The 21,577-nt window shown below is 46.6% G+C and overlaps 1 protein-coding gene across 5 annotated transcripts; it reads left to right on the forward strand.

The window, feature by feature from the left end:
• Positions 1 to 291: 291 nt before the first annotated feature.
• On the forward strand, positions 292 to 20,912 carry ZSCAN20 (zinc finger and SCAN domain containing 20). 5 transcript variants are annotated; one of them, XM_036885248.2, is made up of 8 exons: positions 292 to 384; positions 6,279 to 6,804; positions 11,147 to 11,333; positions 11,757 to 11,833; positions 12,125 to 12,209; positions 13,706 to 14,392; positions 15,511 to 15,939; positions 16,541 to 20,911. In XM_036885248.2, the coding sequence occupies exons 2-8, from the start codon at positions 6,388 to 6,390 to the stop codon at positions 17,800 to 17,802; spliced, it is 3,144 nt and encodes a 1,047-aa protein (XP_036741143.2). In that variant the 5' UTR covers positions 292 to 384; positions 6,279 to 6,387; the 3' UTR covers positions 17,803 to 20,911. The 5 variants fall into 5 exon arrangements, with proteins under 5 accessions (XP_036741143.2, XP_036741145.2, XP_057355959.1 ...); XM_036885250.2 differs by having other exon boundaries at positions 15,514 to 15,939; XM_036885249.2 differs by having other exon boundaries at positions 293 to 380.
• The last annotated feature ends 665 nt before the right edge of the window (positions 20,913 to 21,577 follow it).

The raw sequence follows: 21,577 nt of genomic DNA on the forward strand, positions 1-21,577 counted from the left end.
CTTCTTATTTCTTACTATTTCTGCTTGGATCTCGCTCGGGCAGATGGCCCTGCCTTCTCACTAGCTCCGCCCGTTCGGCTTTAGTGCCAGCTTATTAGGTGGTGCCGCTATTCCGGAGCCTGTGGGAAGGAGCGGGCCCCGCCGGAACCTGTTCCGATTTGTTCCAGTGCCGGCGCCGGGAGAAGATGATCCATCTATTGGCTGACGACATCGGAAAGGCCCCAAACGATAGGGCCTCCCTCCGGCGCTCGCGCCACCCCTTCTGGGAGTTGTAGTCCCAGACGCTCCATTGCCGGGGTGGCGCCGGTTGGACTCCGCGTCCCAGCATTCCCTGCGCGAACCCTGGAGCACTTCCGCCCTGGTGTGAAGTGGGTGTCTCGGTGGGTGAGTCCGGGTGGCGGGTCGCGGGCAGCTGATCCTCAGGCTGTGGGCTGGAGACTTAGGAGGTGGTGGTGTCTCAGTGGGCCGGGGAAGGGGAGAGGGGAGATAGAAGCTTTTATGTGGGTGTGGGGGTGAGGGGCGGTCAGAGGATGAAGCGTCCGGAGATGGGAAGGGTCATAGAGGGGTCGGGGATAAGGAGGGAGAAAGAAGGCCCTGGGGGGTGAGGGTCTTAGAAAGGTCTGTAGGTGAGGAGACCGAGAGAGGTTCTGTAGCTGGGAGAGTCATGGAAGGGTCTGGAGATCACAGAGGAAAGGATAAAGGGTTCTGGGGCCCTGGCAAGAAGTGGGGGTAAGAGGGCCTGAGCTTGAAGCCTGACCTTAAAAATTAGTGTTCCAGACTCTACGTGCCCACCTAGAACAAACATAGCTAATGCGATACCCTGTTCGTGTTTCTGTCATGGCTGTGACCCAGGAACCCAGTGGGTGGGACTGGACATGTATTCCGCCCCAGACCTGCACCTCTTTCCTTACACCCATGGATTTGAATGGCACTGTCATCCACTTTACCCGTGCGCCCTCAGAGCCCTCTTGCATTCTACCACATCCATTTCCTTAATGTGTCTTGAATCTGCACCTTCCTTGTCAGGATTTTTGCCGAATCCTCCACCTTTTCACCTCCCCAGCCTGAGCAAACACTTTGTAGCTAGTGTGATCTATTTAACCCACAAATCTGATTATGCTTTATGCTTAAAAACCTTCATTGCTCCCCAGCATCTATAGAATTAAATCCAAACACCTTAGTCTGATATTCAAGACTTCATAAACGACCTTTGCAACCTAATCTTTATGCACCCTATACTCCAGGGCTGTCAAGATTTTCCCCATTCCTTGGGGAGTCTGTTTGGTTTTCCAATATTATACATGCTCTTCTCTGCTTGGAACCACTCCTCCCCCCTCAAGAGAACCATTTTTTCTTTGAAAACTAACTCAAATGTTACTTTGTTTAGTCCCCCCCACCCCTGCCAACAGACCTCTTTTACTGCATTTACCACGTTTGACCATAATTATCTGTGACTTTTTTGGTTCTTTTGGTCGCTTCTGGTAGACTGTGAGTGTTTCCAGGACAGAAATAGTTTGAGTCACCAGATCAGATTAGTTAAGTACTTGCTGTAAATCGAGCAAATCAGTAATACTTGATGAACGTGTGAATAAAGACCATCCAGAATGAGCTTTGCTACATTAGGTTTGAAGACTGCTATTGCAAGGACCATGAGCTTTAGTCTTCTGCTTGTTAGGACTTCTTTGCTAGAAGTTGATTGCCTATGGTAGTTTAAGCCAGGGATGGCAATACATGGAATGTGTGCTGCCACTTCACCTTCTTGTGTCTGGCAGTTCCAGCCAGTTGGTCACAGCACGTATTCACATAGGTTTCAGAGTCCTTAGCACAGTCACCTGAAGCTGGTGCTTTAAATGAAACGTATTTACAGTCCCTGGCGTAAGCGTTTTAGTATGAGGTCTGGTTGCTTTAAGCAATAATGGACCAATAGCCAAGTGAGCTGATGGGAACTTTGGGAACTCCCAGTTTCTTTCTTTGTGGAGGTCACAGACCAGCTTGGCCTTTCCCATGGGCCTAGGGCAGACCTTCTCTTCCTATTCCACCGTGTGGGCCCCTCACGTCCACATCTGCACTGGCTATCCCAGAAGCCAGCATGCCCCTCAGGTTCCCTGTGTTTGTAGAGGGATCCTGATTTGACAGCAGTCAACACCTGTCCCTCATTGCTTAGAGAAATCTGTACCCTCTTCAGGTCTCCCTGGATATTGGAAGAGACCTCTGAGATCATATAGCTGAAAAGTAGCAAAGTGACAGCTGACGCTGAATGAAGCCTACTGTCGTGCTCTATTTAATCCTCATGGAGTCTAAAACAATTTTGATTTGGTTGTCAACATTTCAAATCCAGAATTTTAGCTTCTCTTGGAAAAATCAGAAGGTTTGGGAACACTGGCCCTGTGTGCCCTCTGGTGCCCTGCAGTTAGCCACAGTGCCCTCTCCATGCATTTACCCACTTACATTGCCTGGCCCCTGTAGCCACTTAAATTTGTAGCTACTAATTCTAGCCTCACTGTCCCTTTGCTCTACTCCCTACATACTAACTTGGGAGCAGCTGCCGAACAGAGTCAGGCTATAAGCTGCAGGTAGATGCAGAGGCCACATGACCTGTCTAAAGTCACCCAATTGATAAATGGCAGGAGTGGAACTAGAACCCTGACGTACTTCCTCCTGCCTTAATGTTCTGTCCACTGTTTATCTTAGAAGTTTGGATGACTGGCAGACATAGAGGAGGCTGTATGGTGCGGTTAAGAAAAATGACTGGAAAAACCGAATCTGGGCTTAGATCCCAACTCTGCTCTTGCTAGTTGTGTAACCTTAAGGGAATCTTCTTCATAGTAGTTCAGTTCCCTATATATAAATTGAAGATATGGTAGAATCATACCTTACAGGATAACTATATTCTAAAGTCAGCAGTGAGATGAAAATCACATTTAGCCAAATATCTGGTCAGCTTGAAACCCTTTGGCAAGGAGCCATTTAAAAACCAACACGCTATCTTGAAATAAGCTAAATAGTGCAGCTGGGTTTTCTTGGTTGAATGTTAGATGGAAGAGTTAGCTTGTGTTTAGGGACCACATTGTATGAAAGATACTCTGCCCACACTCAGTGGCAAGAGGCTTGAGTGGGGCCCAGCGGTCATGGGTATCCTCACCACATGCTCACTCTGGAATAGACACAGTGAATGGAACTGGTTGCACGATTTAAATTATGTCCTTTCTTTCTCTTTCTGGTGTTTGCATGTACTTTAATATGTGTAAGTTACAGATCAGTGTAATGCCACTCAACATAGTACTTCACTTACTTGCCTAGAGGGTTCAGTGAGATTATGAATGTAAAGCACTTTGCGCTGGGCCACTGTATGGGCGCTCAGTAAATGGGTACTCTTTGGGGTTGCTGATCTTTGTGAGGCCCTGATATTCCTGATAGTCTCAGTGCTGAGGAATACCCACGTCTATTTCCCCGTCAGCTCTCTGTGAAATAAATCACTGTTGGCTGACTGTGTTGACCTCTGTCTGGATGGGCTGCTATTCATATGTACCTAAGAGAGTAGCAGAAAAGTCGTTCAGACTTTTATTTCAAACTAACCTTTGGGACATTGACGACTTCCCAGAAGAAAATACCTATTACCTGAGACTCTGGGCTTTGGAACTGGTGGGAATACTACTACCTGCCTATTTTGTAGTGTCTCTCCATACAGGAGCAAAAACTTCTTTGCTTGGTTCTTGACTCTCATTTGACTCTAGCTTTCATGAAGGTAGAGACTTTCTGTCCTAGTTACTATTGGCTCTCTAGCCCCCAGTAAAGTGCAGTGTACATAGTGGGACTATAGGTGACTGGTGAATTAGTCCTTGGGTGAGAGTGAACATAAATATGTTTGAACTAGTGTATAATTAAGGCTGTGGTTAAAAAAGAAATTTCATAAGAGCTTAATTCTTTAGCTTCTTATAAAGGCTTCCATAGCCTATTAGGCTTTTGATGTATCAGTTTTACCATTTTAATAAAGGGCAACAAAACTTTGAATATTCCTGCTATTTATCAGACACTGGTTGAAAACTGTGGATACAGAAATGAGTAAGACATAGTACTGGCCCTAGTAGTACAACCTAAAAGGGACTGTCAGATGTAGGAATCGGTGACTACAATAGCATAGGATAACACCCATTTTAGACGTATGTGCCAACAGCTTTGAGAACACAAGATTGAGGAAGCGGTTCTTGGAGAGTAGGGATGGGGGCAGACATGACAAGGGCATGTCAAGGGACTCTAACAGCTGAGGTGACGTGAGCTGGTAGGTGAAGGACAAGCAAGAAGTTGCCAAATGGTTGTGAGTTGTGTTCTTAGCCTTCCCCTAAGTATGTTGAGGACGTGCTTATGTTTTTTTAGGACATAAACATGTTATGTCTTGAGGATAGCCTTTATTTTTCATCACCCTTGCCTTTTTTCCTGACAGTTTGTCAGATGGCTTCAAATCAAAATACTTCCCTCCCTCCATGCTCAGTTCAGCTGTGTGTTTCCCACTGGGAAGCAGCTAATAGCCTCCTTTGAGCAGGCATTTTTTAAGTCATCTAGGTTTGTTGGGAATGAGACGAAGAGCTCATTTTTCTAGCTATTCCAGAATGAGTGTGGTCAACTTTCATCTTGTAAAAGAGACAACCCCATATGTTCCCTCAACAGGCATTTGCTGAGTTCCTCTCGTGTGTAGTGCACCATGTTTCTTGTAGGGGTCGGAGAGAGAAGGGGTATGAAGAAAAAGAGTAGGCTGTGTTCCTTGCCCTCAGTGAGGCTGTAATCTCTGGGGACACACAACCCTTTAATGCACTGTAGAAAGTGGCAGGTGTCACAGAGATAGAAATGAAGAGGAGAAAATAATTCCTGCTGGCATGAACAAGAAGGCCTTTTATTCCTTTTTTTCCTAGTGTGCTCAGGAAGGGATTAATTATAATCCGTGCTTCATGACACATCACCATCATTAGTAGACCATTATTTCACTGTTTATTGAATACTTCCTCTGTGTGCTGAGCTAGGTCCCTTAGTAAGCTTATGATCTAGTGGGGAAGATAATTGCAATAAAGTCTGATCCAAGTTTTGGTAGAGGAAAACATGAGGTAGCATGAAATCTTGTGGCTGAGGGCCGAGTCTTGTGTCGGCACTGGGAGGGCCTTTTGGAAAAAGTACGATTTAAGTTGAGACCAGCTAGGTGAAGAAAGGGAGGAGACTGTTGCCAAGGAGACCCCAGCACGGAGGGTTCAGAGGGCAGCACAATGTAGGGGCTGCAGGCTGTGCAGCTGAAATGTCCTGACCAGTGGGAGCTTGCTAAAGGGATGAGGTGGAGACTTGGGCAAAGTTTGCACTTTATCCTGAGAGAAATGGGAGGTCCCCAAAGTGTGCTTAGCAGGGAAGTGACATGACCAGAGTTTGATCTAGTCTGGTTGTTGTGCAAAGAATGGACCAGGGGTTGGGGTGAAGGGAGTGGAGGCAGGGACATGAGTTAGGGGGCTGATCAAGTGAAAAGCATGATGATTCTTGGGACCAGGGTGGTAGCACTGGGGATGTAGATGCTCAGAAGGCCAACTGGAGACAGCTTGGTGATGAATTAATTTGTGGGGGATCCTGGAGGAAGATGATGACCAGATTTCTGGCTTGGGTGACTTGATGGAAGTCGTGCCTTTGCTGAATGGAGAGCTCCAGAAGAGGGACAGGTTTGAAGCAGAAAATGATAAATTCAGTTTCTGGCCCATTGAGTTTGAGGTGCCTTATAGACAATGAAGTGGACATGTTCTGTAGATGGTTGGATTTGGGGGTCTGGAGGCAGGACCTGCCTGGAGTTTTGGGAGTCATCAGTTTAGAGACGGTGAAAATGCCAAATGGGTGGGATGAAGCATGGTGGAGTATAGCGTGAGATGGGTTTTGCAAGGAGAGCACCCTTAGAGGAAAGCTTAAGGCTCAGGAAGAACGGCCTTATGGAGGGGGTGACATTTGAAACCCCACTTAAGGGAAGGTAAGACTTTGGACACAGGTAGAAGGGGAGAGGCTATGCTGTGACCAGTTCATGGAAGCCCTGATGCCAGACTAAGGCGTTTAGGCATGTCGCAGAGGATTAAATACTGTGCTGTCTTCCTCTGAGGTGTGCTGGCTGCTGGTTTTGGTGCCAGATTGTGGTCTAACTTTCTGCATATGGGAAAGGGGTGTCTTTTAGCACCCCACCTCATGCAAAAGCATGAGGGAATGGGGGAAGTGAGGCTCCTGAGTCCTCTCGCTCACACTGTCCTTTGTGTTTCTGCCTTCAGAGCCTTGGGGAGCATTTCTTCTCCCAGAGCCCCTTGAAGGACTCACCGTAGATGCAGGAAGACGCTGGCTGAAGATGGCCCAGCTCAAGTGAGGTCTCCAGGATAGACCATGGCTGTCGCCCGGGAATCCCAGGCCCTGGCCTCTCCCCAACCAGGGCCTGAAGAGCTCCTGGTTGTGAAACTGGAGGAGGGCTCATGGAGATCAGAGTTCAAACCCTGGGAGAAGGGCAATGACCCTGTGCCTGGCCCTGAGGCCTTTCGTCAACGCTTCAGGCAGTTCCAGTACAGGGATGCAGCTGGGCCCCATGAGGCCTTCAGCCAGCTCTGGGCGCTCTGCTGTCGCTGGCTGAGGCCAGAGGCCCACCTCAAAGAGCAGATCCTGGAGCTGCTGGTGCTGGAGCAGTTCCTGGCTATCTTACCCAGGGAGGCCCAGGCCTGGGTGCAGGCACGCCACCCTGAAAGCGGCGAGGAGGCAGTGGCCCTGGTGGAGGATTGGCACCAAGAGGCCAGGCCTGCAGGGCAACCGGTGAGGCAAATCGCCTGTTCTCCAAGGAGTGGGTCAGGCAAGGCAGTGGGACTGTGACTGGGTTCATAATTGCTAAGATAATAGTAATAATAATTATTATTATTGAGCAACTGATATTCATTGAACATTACAACATACCAGGCACTTTCTAAGTGCTTTCCATGTATTTACTCATTTAATCCTGTCAATAATTTAATAATAGGTACTGTTAGTCTAATTTTACCAGTGAGGATACTGAGCAGAGAATAGATAGTTAATTGGCTCCAGATCCCATAGCTACTAGATGGTAGAGATAGGATTTGAATTCAGTTGGTCTGATTCTAAAGCCAGCTTTATAGCCCCTGGTGTGAACTGTCTCCCAATACTTTATTCACAGGATGGTTGATTAGTATTGTGTTTCATGCTTTAAATCTTTTTGCATATATGATCTTTTCGGATGCTTACAGCAGTAATGTAGGTAGACAGAAATAGCATTATTGTCCTCATTTTATACATTAAACTAAGGCCTAAAAAGTCAGGTGGCTCACAAAGCTGTCAGTATGAACCAGATCCTTAGGTTCCAAGTTGTTCTTTCCACTGCACGACAGATGCTTCATCTACAAACCATGGGAATTAATATACCTCTGAATTATGAGGCTCAAATGAGATATTAATTGACATGTACTGAGTATTCACTGTGTGTCAGACACTGTTCTAAGCTTTCTATATGTATTGCTTGTATAACAATACAGCAATCCAATAAGGTAGGTACTTCATTTTTGAAATGGGTAAACAGACTCTGAGAGGTAAGTAACTTGTCCAAATTTATATAACTAAGTGGTAGAGCTGAGATAAGGGAAGTGAATGGATTTTGGATTTAACATTCACAGTTTCAACAATTTGCAAGAGACTCTGAAGACCCAGTGATGTAATTTATAGTTTTGCTATGACACAAATTTTGAACCCTGCTTTGGAGCTGGCTTATGTAGAACAAAGCCTTTAGCTGGCTGTGGGTTGAGCCAGTCATGTCAACAACAACCTATTGCTTCCACTTGGTATATAGTCAGTAATTCTTGGGATATTAAACTTAATCACATTTTGTTGGGGGAAATGATAGGTTTGAGAGCACATCCCTTGCAAATGGCAGGGGTTTTCTGTAGTGAAACGTAAAGCTCTATATAGATGTGAGATTAGGTGGAGAAAGATTGAAGGTCTGTGGCTTTGGTTTTTGGATTCCTTTACAATCCATGTGAAAGCATAATATTTAAAGTTACAGAACTAAGTATGAGAGAGTGTACTTTATTTTGATATACCACTCCACCTTCCCATATTATTTCTTTCAAAGAAACCAGCTGTTCATCTTAGATTTGGCAGTGAAGAAAAATGGAAGTCTTAGAACTTCAGAGCTAGAAGATTAAGAACTTAAGACCCAGAGATGAGAACTGATGTAAATCGAGGTCTTTGTGATTCTTCATCTGTAAAATGAGAGGGTTGGACTAGACTAAAAGTTCTCAAATTATACCGCTTTGAGCAAAGCTTGAATTGCTCCCAAAACAGAAAAAAATAAGGTAATAGAATCTTCTCTATTATGTATTTTTTTCCCTGTGACTTTTATTTTTATTTTTAACTTTTCTTCCTGCTCTGGAGTGCTCACAAATGCCAAAACAAATGGATAAGGAGCAAGGGAGCTTGTTTTTTTTCCCAGAATCACATGTTGTAGTATGTGATCTTACATTGCAAGGCACACACCTTAGTTATATCTCTGTAATTGAAACTTTTCCATGTCTTAATAATGGAATGAAATATATTGCCTATGTTCCTCAGAGAGACCCACCACCTGAAAAAGGCTGATGGGTACTAGGCTAAATGGCCTCTAAGATGGTTTCCTTAGAGAGATCTTTTGTCTTTGCTAGTTCATGATTTTTAGCTTGCCCATTCAGTCAGCACTGTCTTGTAGAACCCTTCTCCCCATTAGGTGCATAGACATTTAAAAAAAAAAACGATCTTATTTTTTAAAGCAGTATTAGGTTCATAGCAAAACTGAGCAGAAAGCACAGAGAATTCTCATCTATTCTGTGCTCCCCTACCCCCAGCCTCTCCCACTATCAACATCCCTCACCAGAGTGGTACATTTGTTAAAGCCAATGAACCTACATTGATACATCATTGTCACCCAGAGTTCATAGTTAGCATTAGGATTCAGTCTTGGTCTTATATATTGTGAATTTTGACAAATGTATAATGGCATGAATCCATCATTATAGTGTCATACAAAACAGTTTCACTGCTCTAACAATCCCCTGTGCTCTGCATATTTATCCCTCCCTGCCCCTAGCTCCTGGCAGCCACTGATCTTTTTACTGTCTTCATAGCTTTGTCTTTCCTAGAATGTCATATAGTTGGAATCATATAGGATGTAGCCTTTTGAGATGGCTTCTTTCACTTACTTCATTTAAAATTCCTACATGTCTTTTCATGGCTTGCTTGCTCATTCTTTCCATTGTGTAGATGTACCACAGTTTATTCACCTACTGGAGGACATCTTGGATGCTTCCTGATCTTGTCAATTAATGAATAAAGCTGCTGTAAACACCCATGTGCAGGCTTTTGTGTGATGCACAGGTATTTTTGATGGATTCTTTATTCATCCCTACTCCAGCCCATACCCCAGTGGTATTCTACTACTGATTTTCTCTCCTTCATTGTCACTTGAATCTACTTCTTCCTGTCCACAATTACCATCCAGGGATTCAAAATCTTTGCTTAGGTGTGGCAGTAGTTGGAGGGGCTAGGTCTGGGAGCAGGGATTGGTATGGAGTCTAGTCACACAGTTTCTTTGTAGATTGTAAGATTATAACTGTAGCAAAGTGATTTTTTTTTTTTAACTATGTAAGAATGTTGATAAGCTGATGTTTTCTTTCTGTGAACTGTACAGGACCTTAGTGGCTCTCCTCATTTGGAATGGCTTTTTATGTTCATGACCTATTCCTATCTATCTTCTCAATGGTAAACATCCCTTTCTGTGAGCGTGGATTTGAGTTTTCAGATCAGCCAAAGATTTTTAGAGTTAAGTTTGGCAAACACAAGAACCTGATGAAGATGGATGTCACTATTTTGAGTCATAAAATAAGGTTCAGAGCAATGTATATAGTTGCTGCTTTTTGTGTAAAAATGGGGAAGAAATAATATGTATTTACAGTTGCTTGTATATAAAGAAGTTCTTGAATGATACAAAAGAACAGTGGTTTCCTGTTAACCATGTGGGGAGAAACTGGGCAGATGAGATGGGGGATGGGCAGGGATGGGATATGTTCACTGAATATATCCTTAGGTGTATATTGCAGCTGGTTATTATGTACCCACTTCAAAAATGAAGTACCTACCAAAAATATTATACATATACATCCTATACGTATAATATTTTGTATATAGAAAATATTTTTGAACCATATGAGTATTGAAAATAGTTATTGAAAAAAACTGAAATAAATTTTTTTAAGTTAAGTGTTTTCTATAAGGCAGAGATTGTTACATTGTTGGGGTTTTAGGGCCAGGAAATAACACCTTGGCCTCTACCTCTGAATTTGGAACCACTGAGAGAGAGAAAAAATTAGCCTTATGATTGATGATACTGAATTGGGTAATGTCCAGGCTTTTAACTGATTATTCCCTTTTTTTTTATATGTATTCTCTGTGTCTTGAGTACTTTTTTGCCTGAACTTCTACATTGACATTAAATTCGCCACTCTGTTTTCCTTTTGAACCTTTTGTCTTATCTTTGCTTTTCCTTCTGTTCTAAGAGTAGCTGTGCCTTTCTGAAGTAGCACATACTTACATGCCATTTAAAAAATCCATCTGTGATTCTTTTTCTTTTTTCCTACATAGTTATTTTTTAATTTTCTTTGCCTTTCAGCAGGAATACTTAGAGCTATTACAGTTAGAGTTATAGTTCTGTTTTATGCTTCCCTTTGCCTTTTAATGTGCACTTGGCTAACTTTGATCTTTTTTTTGATAACTTAAAAATTAACCTATTTTTTGATGTTGAGAGATTTTTTTTGATGACATGTAAGTTTTACATAATGTATCTCTTTATGATTCAAAAATTTTTTGAACACTGACAGCCTCATTGAGACACTTTGGATAGCCTCTGCGTTGAGCAAGACAGTAGCCCTTTGGCAGTATAAATGCTGGTCCGTTTACTGAAGTCAGTCTGATGCTTTGTTCTTATACTTCGAGTCATCTTTTGGTCTTAAAAAGAGCCCATTAACCTCTGGACCTAAGCTGTACTCAAGACAATATTTCCTGCCCTAGCTAATTGGTCTCACTGAGCCGACAGTTGGGAATTTTGACTATCTATATGTAGGAGCTGGAATTGTGTGCAGAAGAGACCAAGTCCTTAAAAGCAGTGCAGGAATCTCGAAGTTGTCAGCTGCAGCCAGCACGTCACTGGCCTGAGGGACCGTCCCGGAGGCAGTGGGTGAGGAATCCGTGCCTTGACCTTCCCAAGCATCTGGACACCACGATGGCACCACAGGCCTTGAAAGAGAGTGGTGAGTGGCAAGGATCAAGGAAGAGGGGCAAGGGGTGTGGGGATAAGAACGAGGGCACCGGGAGGAGGGATGTGCGGAAATCAAGGCAAAGGATCGAGCAGTGTGATGGGCACACGGAGGTAAGGCAAGTAAGCAGAGTAAAGGCGGAGCTGCCAGCAGAGTCAGTGTGCCCCACTTGGGCCGAGTGTGCAGCAGGCTCAGGCTGGGGCCGGGGCGACGTGGTGCTCACAGGAGTCCGAGGCTGCCATCTCTCACGTAGCGTTGTTCAAGGTGGCTAGATGCCCTGGAAAGGACGTAAAAGGGGAGGTTGGCTCTGGCTGCTGGGACAGTCTGTTTGATCCAAGCATGGCTTTTGGGCCCAAGACAGGGGGTGAGGTTTTGGGAGCCAGAGCTTGGGTTTCAGAGGCTTTTTCTTCTCCCCAGCTGTCCTCACTCCCCGAGCCCCTACTGTCCCAAAGATGGGGAGCATTGGAGATTGGGAGGTGACAGCTGAGTCCCAGGTGAGCTGCTGTTTGTTCTTCCTCTCCTAGCATTCCTTCTCCTGGGCTTTTGTTCTTGCGCTCTTCTCCTCTCCCTGGGGCCTGCCCCCAGCACAAGGGCATAAGGCGCAGGGTGGTAGCCTCTGCCCCTCGCCCTGAGCTGCTGGGCCTCTCCTTGGCCATGCTGCTGCTTGGCTGCTAGCCTCACCCATGGTCTCCCTGTGTTGTTACCTTTCCTGGGGGCTGGGAGGGTTCTCAGGCTGTTTTCGAGGATCAGTGACATTTGAGGTCCTTCTCTTGTACATCACACAGGAAGCCCTGGGCCCTGGCAGACACGCTGAGAAGGAGGTCTGCAAGGACCCCCCCGGAGGCAACTGGGGGAGTGGCGTGTCCCTGGGTAAGGAAACAGTGCCCTCTGAAGAAGATATTGTTGGGTTTCTGGCACACTCAGTCCCCAAGGAGCATTTCATTGCTCCCTTAAGACTCGTGGCTCTGTGAAGTCTATAGAATTTCAGACATAGGAAGACATGCCCTTTATGGCCAACACTGTGGCGGCAGGGACGGAGTGTGGGGAGTGGAGTCTGCCTGGATAGAGGCTGGCAGGCTGGGCTTCCGAGAGCCTGTGCTCTCGGGGCTCATTACCTTCATTCCCTCAGTGTGTTCCCACCGTTCTGCGGCTGGGCCCAGCCTGCTGTCTCAGAAATTCAGTCTTTTCAGCATCAAGCAGGGTCTCTGTCTCAGTGGCAGCCTCAAGTGCACTAAGTCCATGGGGCTGGTACACTAAACTACAATGAGGAATAAATATAACAGGGCTTGTAACCCTTGAAGTCCACAGACGAGCACACACCCTCTCTCTGTAGGCACATCTCCATGGAAAGCCAAATACAAGTGAGCCATTTCTTTCTGGAGCTTGGGGTCAGTGTGAGGGGAATTAGACATGAGAGTGGAATAGAGTAGAGGAGGAAATGATCGGTCTGACTCATGTCAGGTAGGATACTAGAAGCTTGTAGGCATCTTGCTTGACAGTATAGCCCCTTTTTTACACATGGTATTTGGGGAAAACGGTTCAAAGGAACAAACTGGGAAATGCTGGACTCGATAATCCTTACGCTTCTTTTAGCTCTGAACTTTTTCATCTAATTTTCTTTAAACATTTAATTAAAGGCTTCCTATTTTGCTAGGGCTGGGAGCTGTTGGGACAGCAGTCCTTTAATCATAGCTAATAAGTGTTTTAAAAATTCAGGAAGTTAATTTTCTCACATTATTGGCAGTCCGTGGAGGGCCTGCTTCACCCATAGTACCAAGTGGCTCAGCAATGTCACAGTGGACCTGCTTCGTTCTCTATGTTCTGCCACCCTCAGTGTCTAGTTATTGCAGCTATTTTGTATCATGGTCAAAAGACAGATGCCAATGGCAGTTGAGAGTGCAGGTTTCCCAGCAAGAGAGACTTACACACCACATGCAGACAGACACACTCATACACATGCACACACAGACTGAATGAGAGCAAGAGAGGGAGGGAGAAAGGGCGGGTGGGAGAGAGGGGAAAAATGGGGAGAAACTCTCCATCCATTAAATTCATTCCAATTGTGCCAGTTTAGGCCATGTGCCCATCTGTGCCCAACAATAGTCACTTTTTTCTATGATATATTTCCTAACAACAAAAAAGCAAAAGAACAAACAGGTCAACTGTTAGCAAACTAACATTCTGGTGAAGTGACACTGTTACTTCTAATTGCCTCTCCTTATCCCTACAGAGCTTTTGAGGCATTAGCATGGGTATTTCTCCGTAGTCTCTTGCAGGGAAATGGTACATTTCAGGGATATTTTGGATAAACACTGTTCAACATTAATCATTTCTACTCAGTCATTTCTCTTCTTCCTTTTATAAAGGAGTTCCTGTTTCAAAACCAAACATCAACTACCAGCAAGAGCAAGAGCCAGAATTTTGGAGGCCAGGCCTTGTAAATCCTGGAAAAAGGAACACTGCAGATTACAGCCTGGATAATGAGCAAAAAAAACCAATACAGGCATTGGCCTGGAGGGACTCCAGGGCCTGGGAGGAGCAATACCAGTGGGATGTGGAGGACATGAAGGTGTCAGGTGTGCACTGGGGCTATGAGGAGACCAAGACTTTCCTGGCAATTCTGAGTGAGTCTCCTTTCTCTGAAAAGCTCCGGACTTGTCACCAGAACCGCCAGGTATATCGGGCCATTGCAGAGCGACTGAGGGCACGGGGCTTCCTGCGAACGCTGGAGCAATGTCGCTATAGGGTCAAAAACCTCCTACGGAATTACCGGAAAGCTAAGAGCAGCCACCCACCAGGGACGTGCCCCTTCTATGAGGAGCTGGAGGCTCTGGTGAGGGCTCGGACGGCCATCAGAGCCACAGATGGCCCAGGAGAGCCTGTGGTACTCCCCAGGCTGGGGGATAGTGACACAGAGATTGATGAGCAAGAAGAAGGGGGCTGGGCACCTGAAGAAACAGCAGAAGACTGTAATGGTCATGACCTGGCTGCTGATGAGTCTGTCCAGGTGCCCAGGATTCCAGGGGTCCCTGCTCTGTTCCAGAGTCGCATTGGTAAGAACATGTGGGTTTAATCGGATCCAGATTCCATCCCTTCTACCAGCCCAACTTCTGCTCCCGCAGTTCAGGGCATAGACTGCAAGTCTGCATTAATGTTACTTGAGTAAAGTGCTAAGTTCCTTAGGTCGTCCTCGAACTTTTGCTATGATCTTCTATGATCAGTTTCCCTGTACAGGTTTTCCTAGTTACAAAAGCAAACTTAAAACCTTAAGGGACCTTAAAGGGGTAATTCAGTGTTTCCTAAAGTGTGTCCCTGGAGTATGGAGGTGGTCGTAGGTGCTACATGAATGAACTTTTAATTTTAATGCATATAAGCACATCAGCCTGTCACTTCACAGATAGTATTTAGGTAAAGAAAGACACAGAGTGAACTTTTTAACAGATAAGAGCAGAAATCTTGACAGTATATAGTTGAGCAATTCATTTTGGGAAATAACCCAGTTATTGTAAAAGTGGGCATTGAAGCCCAGAAGATGAAGTGTCTTACCTAAAGATACATAGTGAACACAGTGAGGTAGGGGCAGAGTCAGGACTGGAGCCCAGAGCTCGTTCCTCCAGTTCTATGTGGTTTTCTCTCCACATGCTGCCTCCCTGGGTTTCATCATTTATCTGCAGAAGAACTGAGAATAGAAAACCACCCTTTCATTCCTCCACAAAAGAGGAAAGGGTACCCTTAGTTGGACTATACTGCAAGATTATATGAAGTCCATTTATGTCTTTATGAATTCTTAGTTCCCATGTCTGTTAAAAGGAAAGTTCACAAAGTAAATGGAGGATTTGTAATGAATAGATAAAGAGAGAGTCTCTTGGCTCCCCATTACGGGCCTTTCCCTGAGCTGGTCAGCTGAAACCAGAGGAGTGAGATCACCTGGTATAACATGGCTATCTAAGTCCTCCCCTTTAGCAAAGACCCTTAAGAATGAGTTTCTTAGACAGGGATGAGGGGCAGGAAGCTCTGGCATGGCCCTGAGAAGCAAGGGTATATTCTCTGCTGGTGCTGCAGGGCCCCCGGACAGTTCCTGAGGTGCTTAGCAGGGCAGGTTACCCTGGTCTGTGATAACTTAGACAAGTTTCTTTACATCTCACAATTCTGAACTCTTCACTCCTGACAGCAGGTGTGCACTGGGGCTATGAGGAGACCAAGGCCTTCCTGACCATTCTCAGTGAGTCCCCATTCTCTGAAAAGCTTCGCACTTGTCACCAGAACAGCCAGGTGTACCGAGCCATTGCAGAGCGGCTGTGTGCACAGGGCTTTCTGCGGACACTGGAGCAGTGTCGCTACAGATTCAAAAATCTCCTTCGAAGCTACCGGAAAGCCAAGAGCAGCCACCCACCAGGGACGTGCCCCTTCTATGAGGAGCTGGATTCACTGATGAGGGCTCGGACTGCAGTCAGAGCCATGGGGACCTTCCGGAAGGCAGTGGGTCTCCCTAGGTGTGGGCAGAGCAGTACCGAGGCTGATGACCAGGAGGCCTGGGATGAAATGGCAGATGAAGATGCCATCAAGCCTCCAACCCCATGTCCTAAAATCCCAGACACTGGTAAGCCTGGAGTAATTGGATGTCCATAAAATCCACAAGCCTGCAGACAGATCGAGGGAACCAGGCCCATTATCTTTAATTTCTGAACTTATAGAATGGAATTGAATGGGAAAAGGATTTGTGTTTTGCTCATATTATCCAGTCTCTTGTTTAGTGGAATCCCTCAAATGAGATAAGCAGCTAGTTCCAGATTTTACTGGGATTCATCTGGGCAGTTCTAGAGTTTATTCAATCTCATATGACACAGGATATACTGAGTGCATTAGGAGAAGGAGGTCTTCGTTATTAGTAGTCGGGATAGGGGAATTGGCCAGGTAGAATGACTGGCTAGCTGCTTGGCCTGGGCCTCAGAGCTCCCCTGGTGTGGTCACAGGCTCTTGTTCCAGACTCTGTTCTTAGCTTTGCAGGTCAGAAATTCATGTATGTACCAAAACTTGATTTCATGTACTCAATTTCATGTACTCGCGTTTATGAGTCGCAGTATGTCAGATATAAGATACAAGATGCAAATTTACGTTAGCCAAATTCATAAGACATAAGGTAGGTATACAGATGCTAACTAATGAGTGGACAAAAACTTCATTTCTGTCAATTGTTTCAGGGTTTGAGATGAGGCATGGGAATGAAGACCAGACATCAGAGCAGGAGGACATTTTTGAGGATTTGCCTGGAGCCTTATCAAAATGTACTACAAAGGGAGTTTGTCACCCTCATGACTGGGGGGAAGAGAGTGAAAGTGAAAATGAAAGTGAAGGTGCAGGGCAATGGGGAAATCCCCCACAGGAACAGTGGGAAGAATGTTCTTCTGAAGAGGACTTGGAAAAACTTATTGACCATCAAGGCCTGTACCTTGCAGGGGAGCCCTATAAGTGTGACCAGTGTGATAAAAGCTTTAGTAGGAGCTCCCACTTCGTCGCCCACCAGCGGATCCACACAGGCGAGAAGCCCTACAAATGCCCTGAATGTGGGAAAAGCTTTAGTGACCGCTCCAACCTCAACACCCATCAGAGAATCCACACTGGAGAGAAGCCCTACAAATGCCCTGAATGTGGGAAAAGCTTTAGCGACCACTCCAATCTCGTCACCCACCAGAGAATCCACACGGGGGAAAAGCCCTATAAATGTGGGGAATGTTGGAAAAGCTTCAACCAGAGCTCAAACCTCCTGAAACATCAGAGAATTCACTTGGGTGGAAATCCTGACCGCTGTAGCGGTTTTCCTGGGGAAAACTTTGGGCAAAAACCATCCTTTTGTGCTCACTGGAGAGACTCTACAGAGGAGACAGCTGAACCTCAGAGTGCCAGGAAGAACTTGAATTTTGGACTGCACAGCGCCAACTCAGGGGAGAAACTTTATCAGTGTTCTGAATGTGGAAGAACCTTCTCTAAGAGCTCTGCCCTCATTAGTCACCAAAGAATCCATACAGGAGAGAAACCGTATGAATGCGCCGAATGTGGGAAAAGCTTCAGTAAGAGCTCCACACTGGCTAACCACCAGCGAACCCACACAGGGGAGAAGCCCTATAAATGTGCGGATTGTGGGAAGTGCTTCAGCGAGCGCTCTAAGCTCATCACACACCAGAGAGTGCACACGGGAGAGAAGCCCTACAAATGCCTTGGATGTGGAAAATTCTTCCGTGACCGTTCTAACCTCATTACTCACCAGAGGATTCACACGGGGGAGAAGCCTTACAAATGCAGAGAGTGTGGGAAATGCTTTAACCAGAGCTCCAGTCTTATTATTCACCAGAGAATCCACACCGGGGAGAAACCCTACAAGTGCACAGAGTGTGGCAAAGACTTCAACAACAGCTCCCACTTCAGTGCCCACAGGAGAACCCACGCAGGAAGGAAGGCACTGTAGGAGACACCTCCCCCGCAGCAAGGAGATAAATGTATATTTAAACCTCCCAAGATCCTAAGACGTATGCTAGAAACTTGCCCAGTTTTTAAGCTTGGTATATACCCAGGGAAGTTACTTTGGTATGATCCAGGTAATTTGGAAGTAAACTACAAATGCCAGGGATCCACTTAGAATTAGAAGCCACTTTTCTTAAGTGTAATTTGTCTTTTTTCTGTGAACTGCTCCCAGCCCAACCCTCAGGCTGTCCTTACCTTTGCTGTCATGTAAGAGCTTTGTCGGTGTCTGAGCCAAACTGGTAATTTAGGGGGTTAGCAGCCAATCAGTGGTCCTGAGCAGTGACCCTAAACCTCGCTGTGCCTTCACGCCCTCCGTGGTACACCTGCCCCGTTGGCATACATCAGCAACCTCATACAGGGCAGTTTTCAGTCGGGGAAGATGCTTGTGGGAGAAGTTGGGACTCTGGTAAGAGAGGGGCGTGACTGAGGATCTGTGGCCAAGAGTAGGCCACCATGACCTCAGCTAAGTGCAGTAAGCACAGTGACATCATTACTAAGTCATTATTAACAACAGCAAAAAACAAGCCAGTATTTCCTGAACATCTAATCTCGGCAGGCTCTGTGCCAAGCACTGTATCACATCATCTCACTTAACCCTCACAAGAGTCTCAGGAGGTCGGTACTAATATTGTCCCAATTTCCCAGGGGAGAAAACTGAGGGTTGGGAAAGTTAAGCGTTTGGGTCACACATGGCAAGGTGGCAGAGGCAGGATTCAACCAGATCTGTCTGTCTCCTGAGCCTGGGGTACTCTTGCCACTAAACGGAATCCCCTTTCACATTCGGGCAGGTAGCTCAGGTGCCAGGACCTCAGAGCACTTTGTGGACCTGTTAAAAGCCCTTCTGAATTCTTCCTGTTAAAATTCCTTTATGAATTCTCTTAACAAGTAAGGAAACCATATTTAATCCCTAAAGATTAAAGGATTTGGGATGTTCAGAATTAGTAATATGCTTTGAGCAAGCATGAGCTATTATTAACACGTGTTGTGAATTTCCATCTTTAATATGGGTGGGAGATAGGAAATATAGGTGGGTTGAGATTGGGAAAAATATGTAGCCAAAGTGACGTTTCTATCAATGAGATACTGCTTTGGCTAAGGAAATGGGGCTTAGGAATTTCCCTTTGCTCAGGGAGTCAGTCCTGCTTCGTGTTTGACAGTAAGGCTGAACCATAGGTTAAACCTTACAGAAACCTGGGTCTGCTTTTTTGTGGCCCTGGCTCTTCCCCTCTTGACATGGCAGAAGCTTTGTTCCTGATTCCCGTGCCAGGACTGAGGCGGAAGGGAGGTGGAAGGAGGTGGCGTGGTTTCCTCCTGAGAGGGCTTTGAACACTCTTGACTACTCCAGGGCCAAGGCACAGTTTTGCCCGTCCCGTCCCGGGCCTAGCCAGCGCTTTCTAAATGTTGGTGTTAAGACTCCTCCTCCCCCCCAATACACGAACTGAACTAAAAGGTTCATAGGATGATTTCCTAGCTTGCAGCACTTTGGCCTCCAGAGTTTCTCCTTAGGAGAACTTAAAAATGTTCACCAAGACTTTGGTTTCCAAAGGATTTTAAAGGAAATTCCTTCCCTGACATCTGCCTGTGACACTGGGATGCCATGCAAACCCTTGTCATTTGGTGGACTGAGGAAGTACCTGTCAGATAGTGGATGTGGTGGAGCCATGAAGAATGGAACTTCACTCACACGGGAGGGAGGAGTGCAGGGATTTGCACTCCCACAGAATGAGAGCACGCCTTAGCCCCTCCCTCTGCTCCCCGGGTGCCAGCTCACCTGGGATCAGTGCCTGTCACCTCTTTCCCAGTTTCTCTCTCCTGGCTCACGTGATCTCCCCTGGACTGGAACCAGCAGATGTCAGTAACTGCAATACTAAGATGAAATGTAAGGTGGTGTGTGAGCTGAGAGGAAGGATCCTGAAGGAGGGAAAGGGGTGTTTCCAGGGAAAGGCACAGAGCTGTGACATAGCATGGATTCAGGGTGCGGTGGCGAGTGCTGGGAACTGAGCTTGGGGGGAGAGTAGGGCAGGGTCATGGAGGAGTTTGTGTCTGAGTGGAGCCTGGAGAGCAGGCTGAGGGGGACATGGTCAGATGTGCATTGTTGAAGTCTAATGGAACTTGGATATGCTGCAGTTAGGCCAATCTGTTTTTTGGGACATTGCTGCAGTTTTCCAGTTAAAAGTGAGGGTCGAAATTTGCACAGTGGTGACATTGAGGAGGAGGGGCTGGCCTTGAGAGGTTTCAGAGGCAGAATTGAAGACAGCAGAGGAAAGCTAGAATACTCTGGGTGACAGGTAGAGCATGTCATCATTTGGAATCAGGAACACACGGAGGAGGTACAGGTAGCACGGGGGCACAAGGTTATGCTGAGTTTGGGACACTTTGAAGTTGAAGTGTATCGGGGACATCCAAGTGGCAATATGCAGCAGGCATTTGGCTACCTGGGCCTGAAGTAGGAGAGAGATTAGGACCCGAGAGTCATCTGTATGCCTGGGAGTTAGCCTCATGAGAAAGGGGGTACGTTCAAGTGGTAGACACACTGGGCCTTGGACAGAACTTGAGAAGCACCAAGCGTAGAGGAAGGTGCTCCTCAAGGGAGATCTAGACCACTGCCCACTCTTGCCACCTCCCACACACCTGCCACCTCTGGGACACTGCCTCCAATGCTGCCGACACCTGAATTATCAGGGTAGTTCTGCGTCTTCTAGAATCTTCACTGGTGGAAGCCAAGCAGGGCTTTGTGAAGACAGCCCTCTCCCCTTCGAGTGTCACCTGTTCCCCTGCTCTTGGAGTGTGCTAGTGTCTCAGGTTTCCAGTAAACAGATTTGATGTTTGTTGTCCGTCTCTCCTTTCTCATAACACTTGCCTGTATGTTCAGCCAGCAAAACAAGGGCAGCGCGGCCAGGAGAGAAAAGCAGCCTAGGTGTTACTTGAGTCTTCCTTTGGAAGCAGTTCTCTTGAAAGAACTGGTTTCTGTGTTTGGGTCCTGGCCCATCACTTCGCCAGGGAGCCCAAACGTGCTCCTGCAGGTCTTTGCTGCTGCAATAAACTGACATCCGGTTTTGCACATCCCAAGACTTTTTAATGTGACTCTGCTCTTGGGGAGTAGATTGACTTTGCAAAATGGGCCTCAGCCTGCGTGGCCACAGGTCAGCCCCTGGGTATGGGGAACCAAAGTGGTGAATGTTATCCGGGGGTTCCGTGAGCCCATCCCTTTACTTACTGGCTCCTCTGTGGTGACTGAAAGGCATGGGAAGGACTCACTGCAGACTCCTCGGGAGGCAGCAGAGCCAAAGGGAGAGGCGGGGCTGAGGCTGCTCTTAGGCCCCTGTTTTTTCCTTAGGCCTTGGCCCCCACAGCTGATCTCAGGTGGTAACCGCCTCAGCCTTGGTGTCCCCCCAGCCCCCTGCCCAGAGGCGGGTAAGGCAGCTGGGGACCTCCCATGCTGAAAAATGCAGCGTCAGGACCTCTGGGCACCCTGGGTTCTCCCTGCTTCATCCTGTCTGGAGCCCTGGTGGGACATCACTCTCTGCCTTCAGGCTGCAGAAGACTGTATTTACTCACTTGGTGGAGAAGAGTAACCCCCTTGGGGACGGGGGTGCAGACGTTTTAAAGTACTGAATGCAGTGATGCCAGAGTGGGTGTGGGGTCACAGATGGACTCACGTACCCCAGGCCGTCCTGGGCCTATACTCCATGTCTGTCCTGGGCCTGCTTTCTCCTGCT

This window comes from Manis pentadactyla, chromosome 4 (assembly GCF_030020395.1).
Source record: "Manis pentadactyla isolate mManPen7 chromosome 4, mManPen7.hap1, whole genome shotgun sequence".
Classification (NCBI taxonomy): domain Eukaryota; kingdom Metazoa; phylum Chordata; class Mammalia; order Pholidota; family Manidae; genus Manis; species Manis pentadactyla.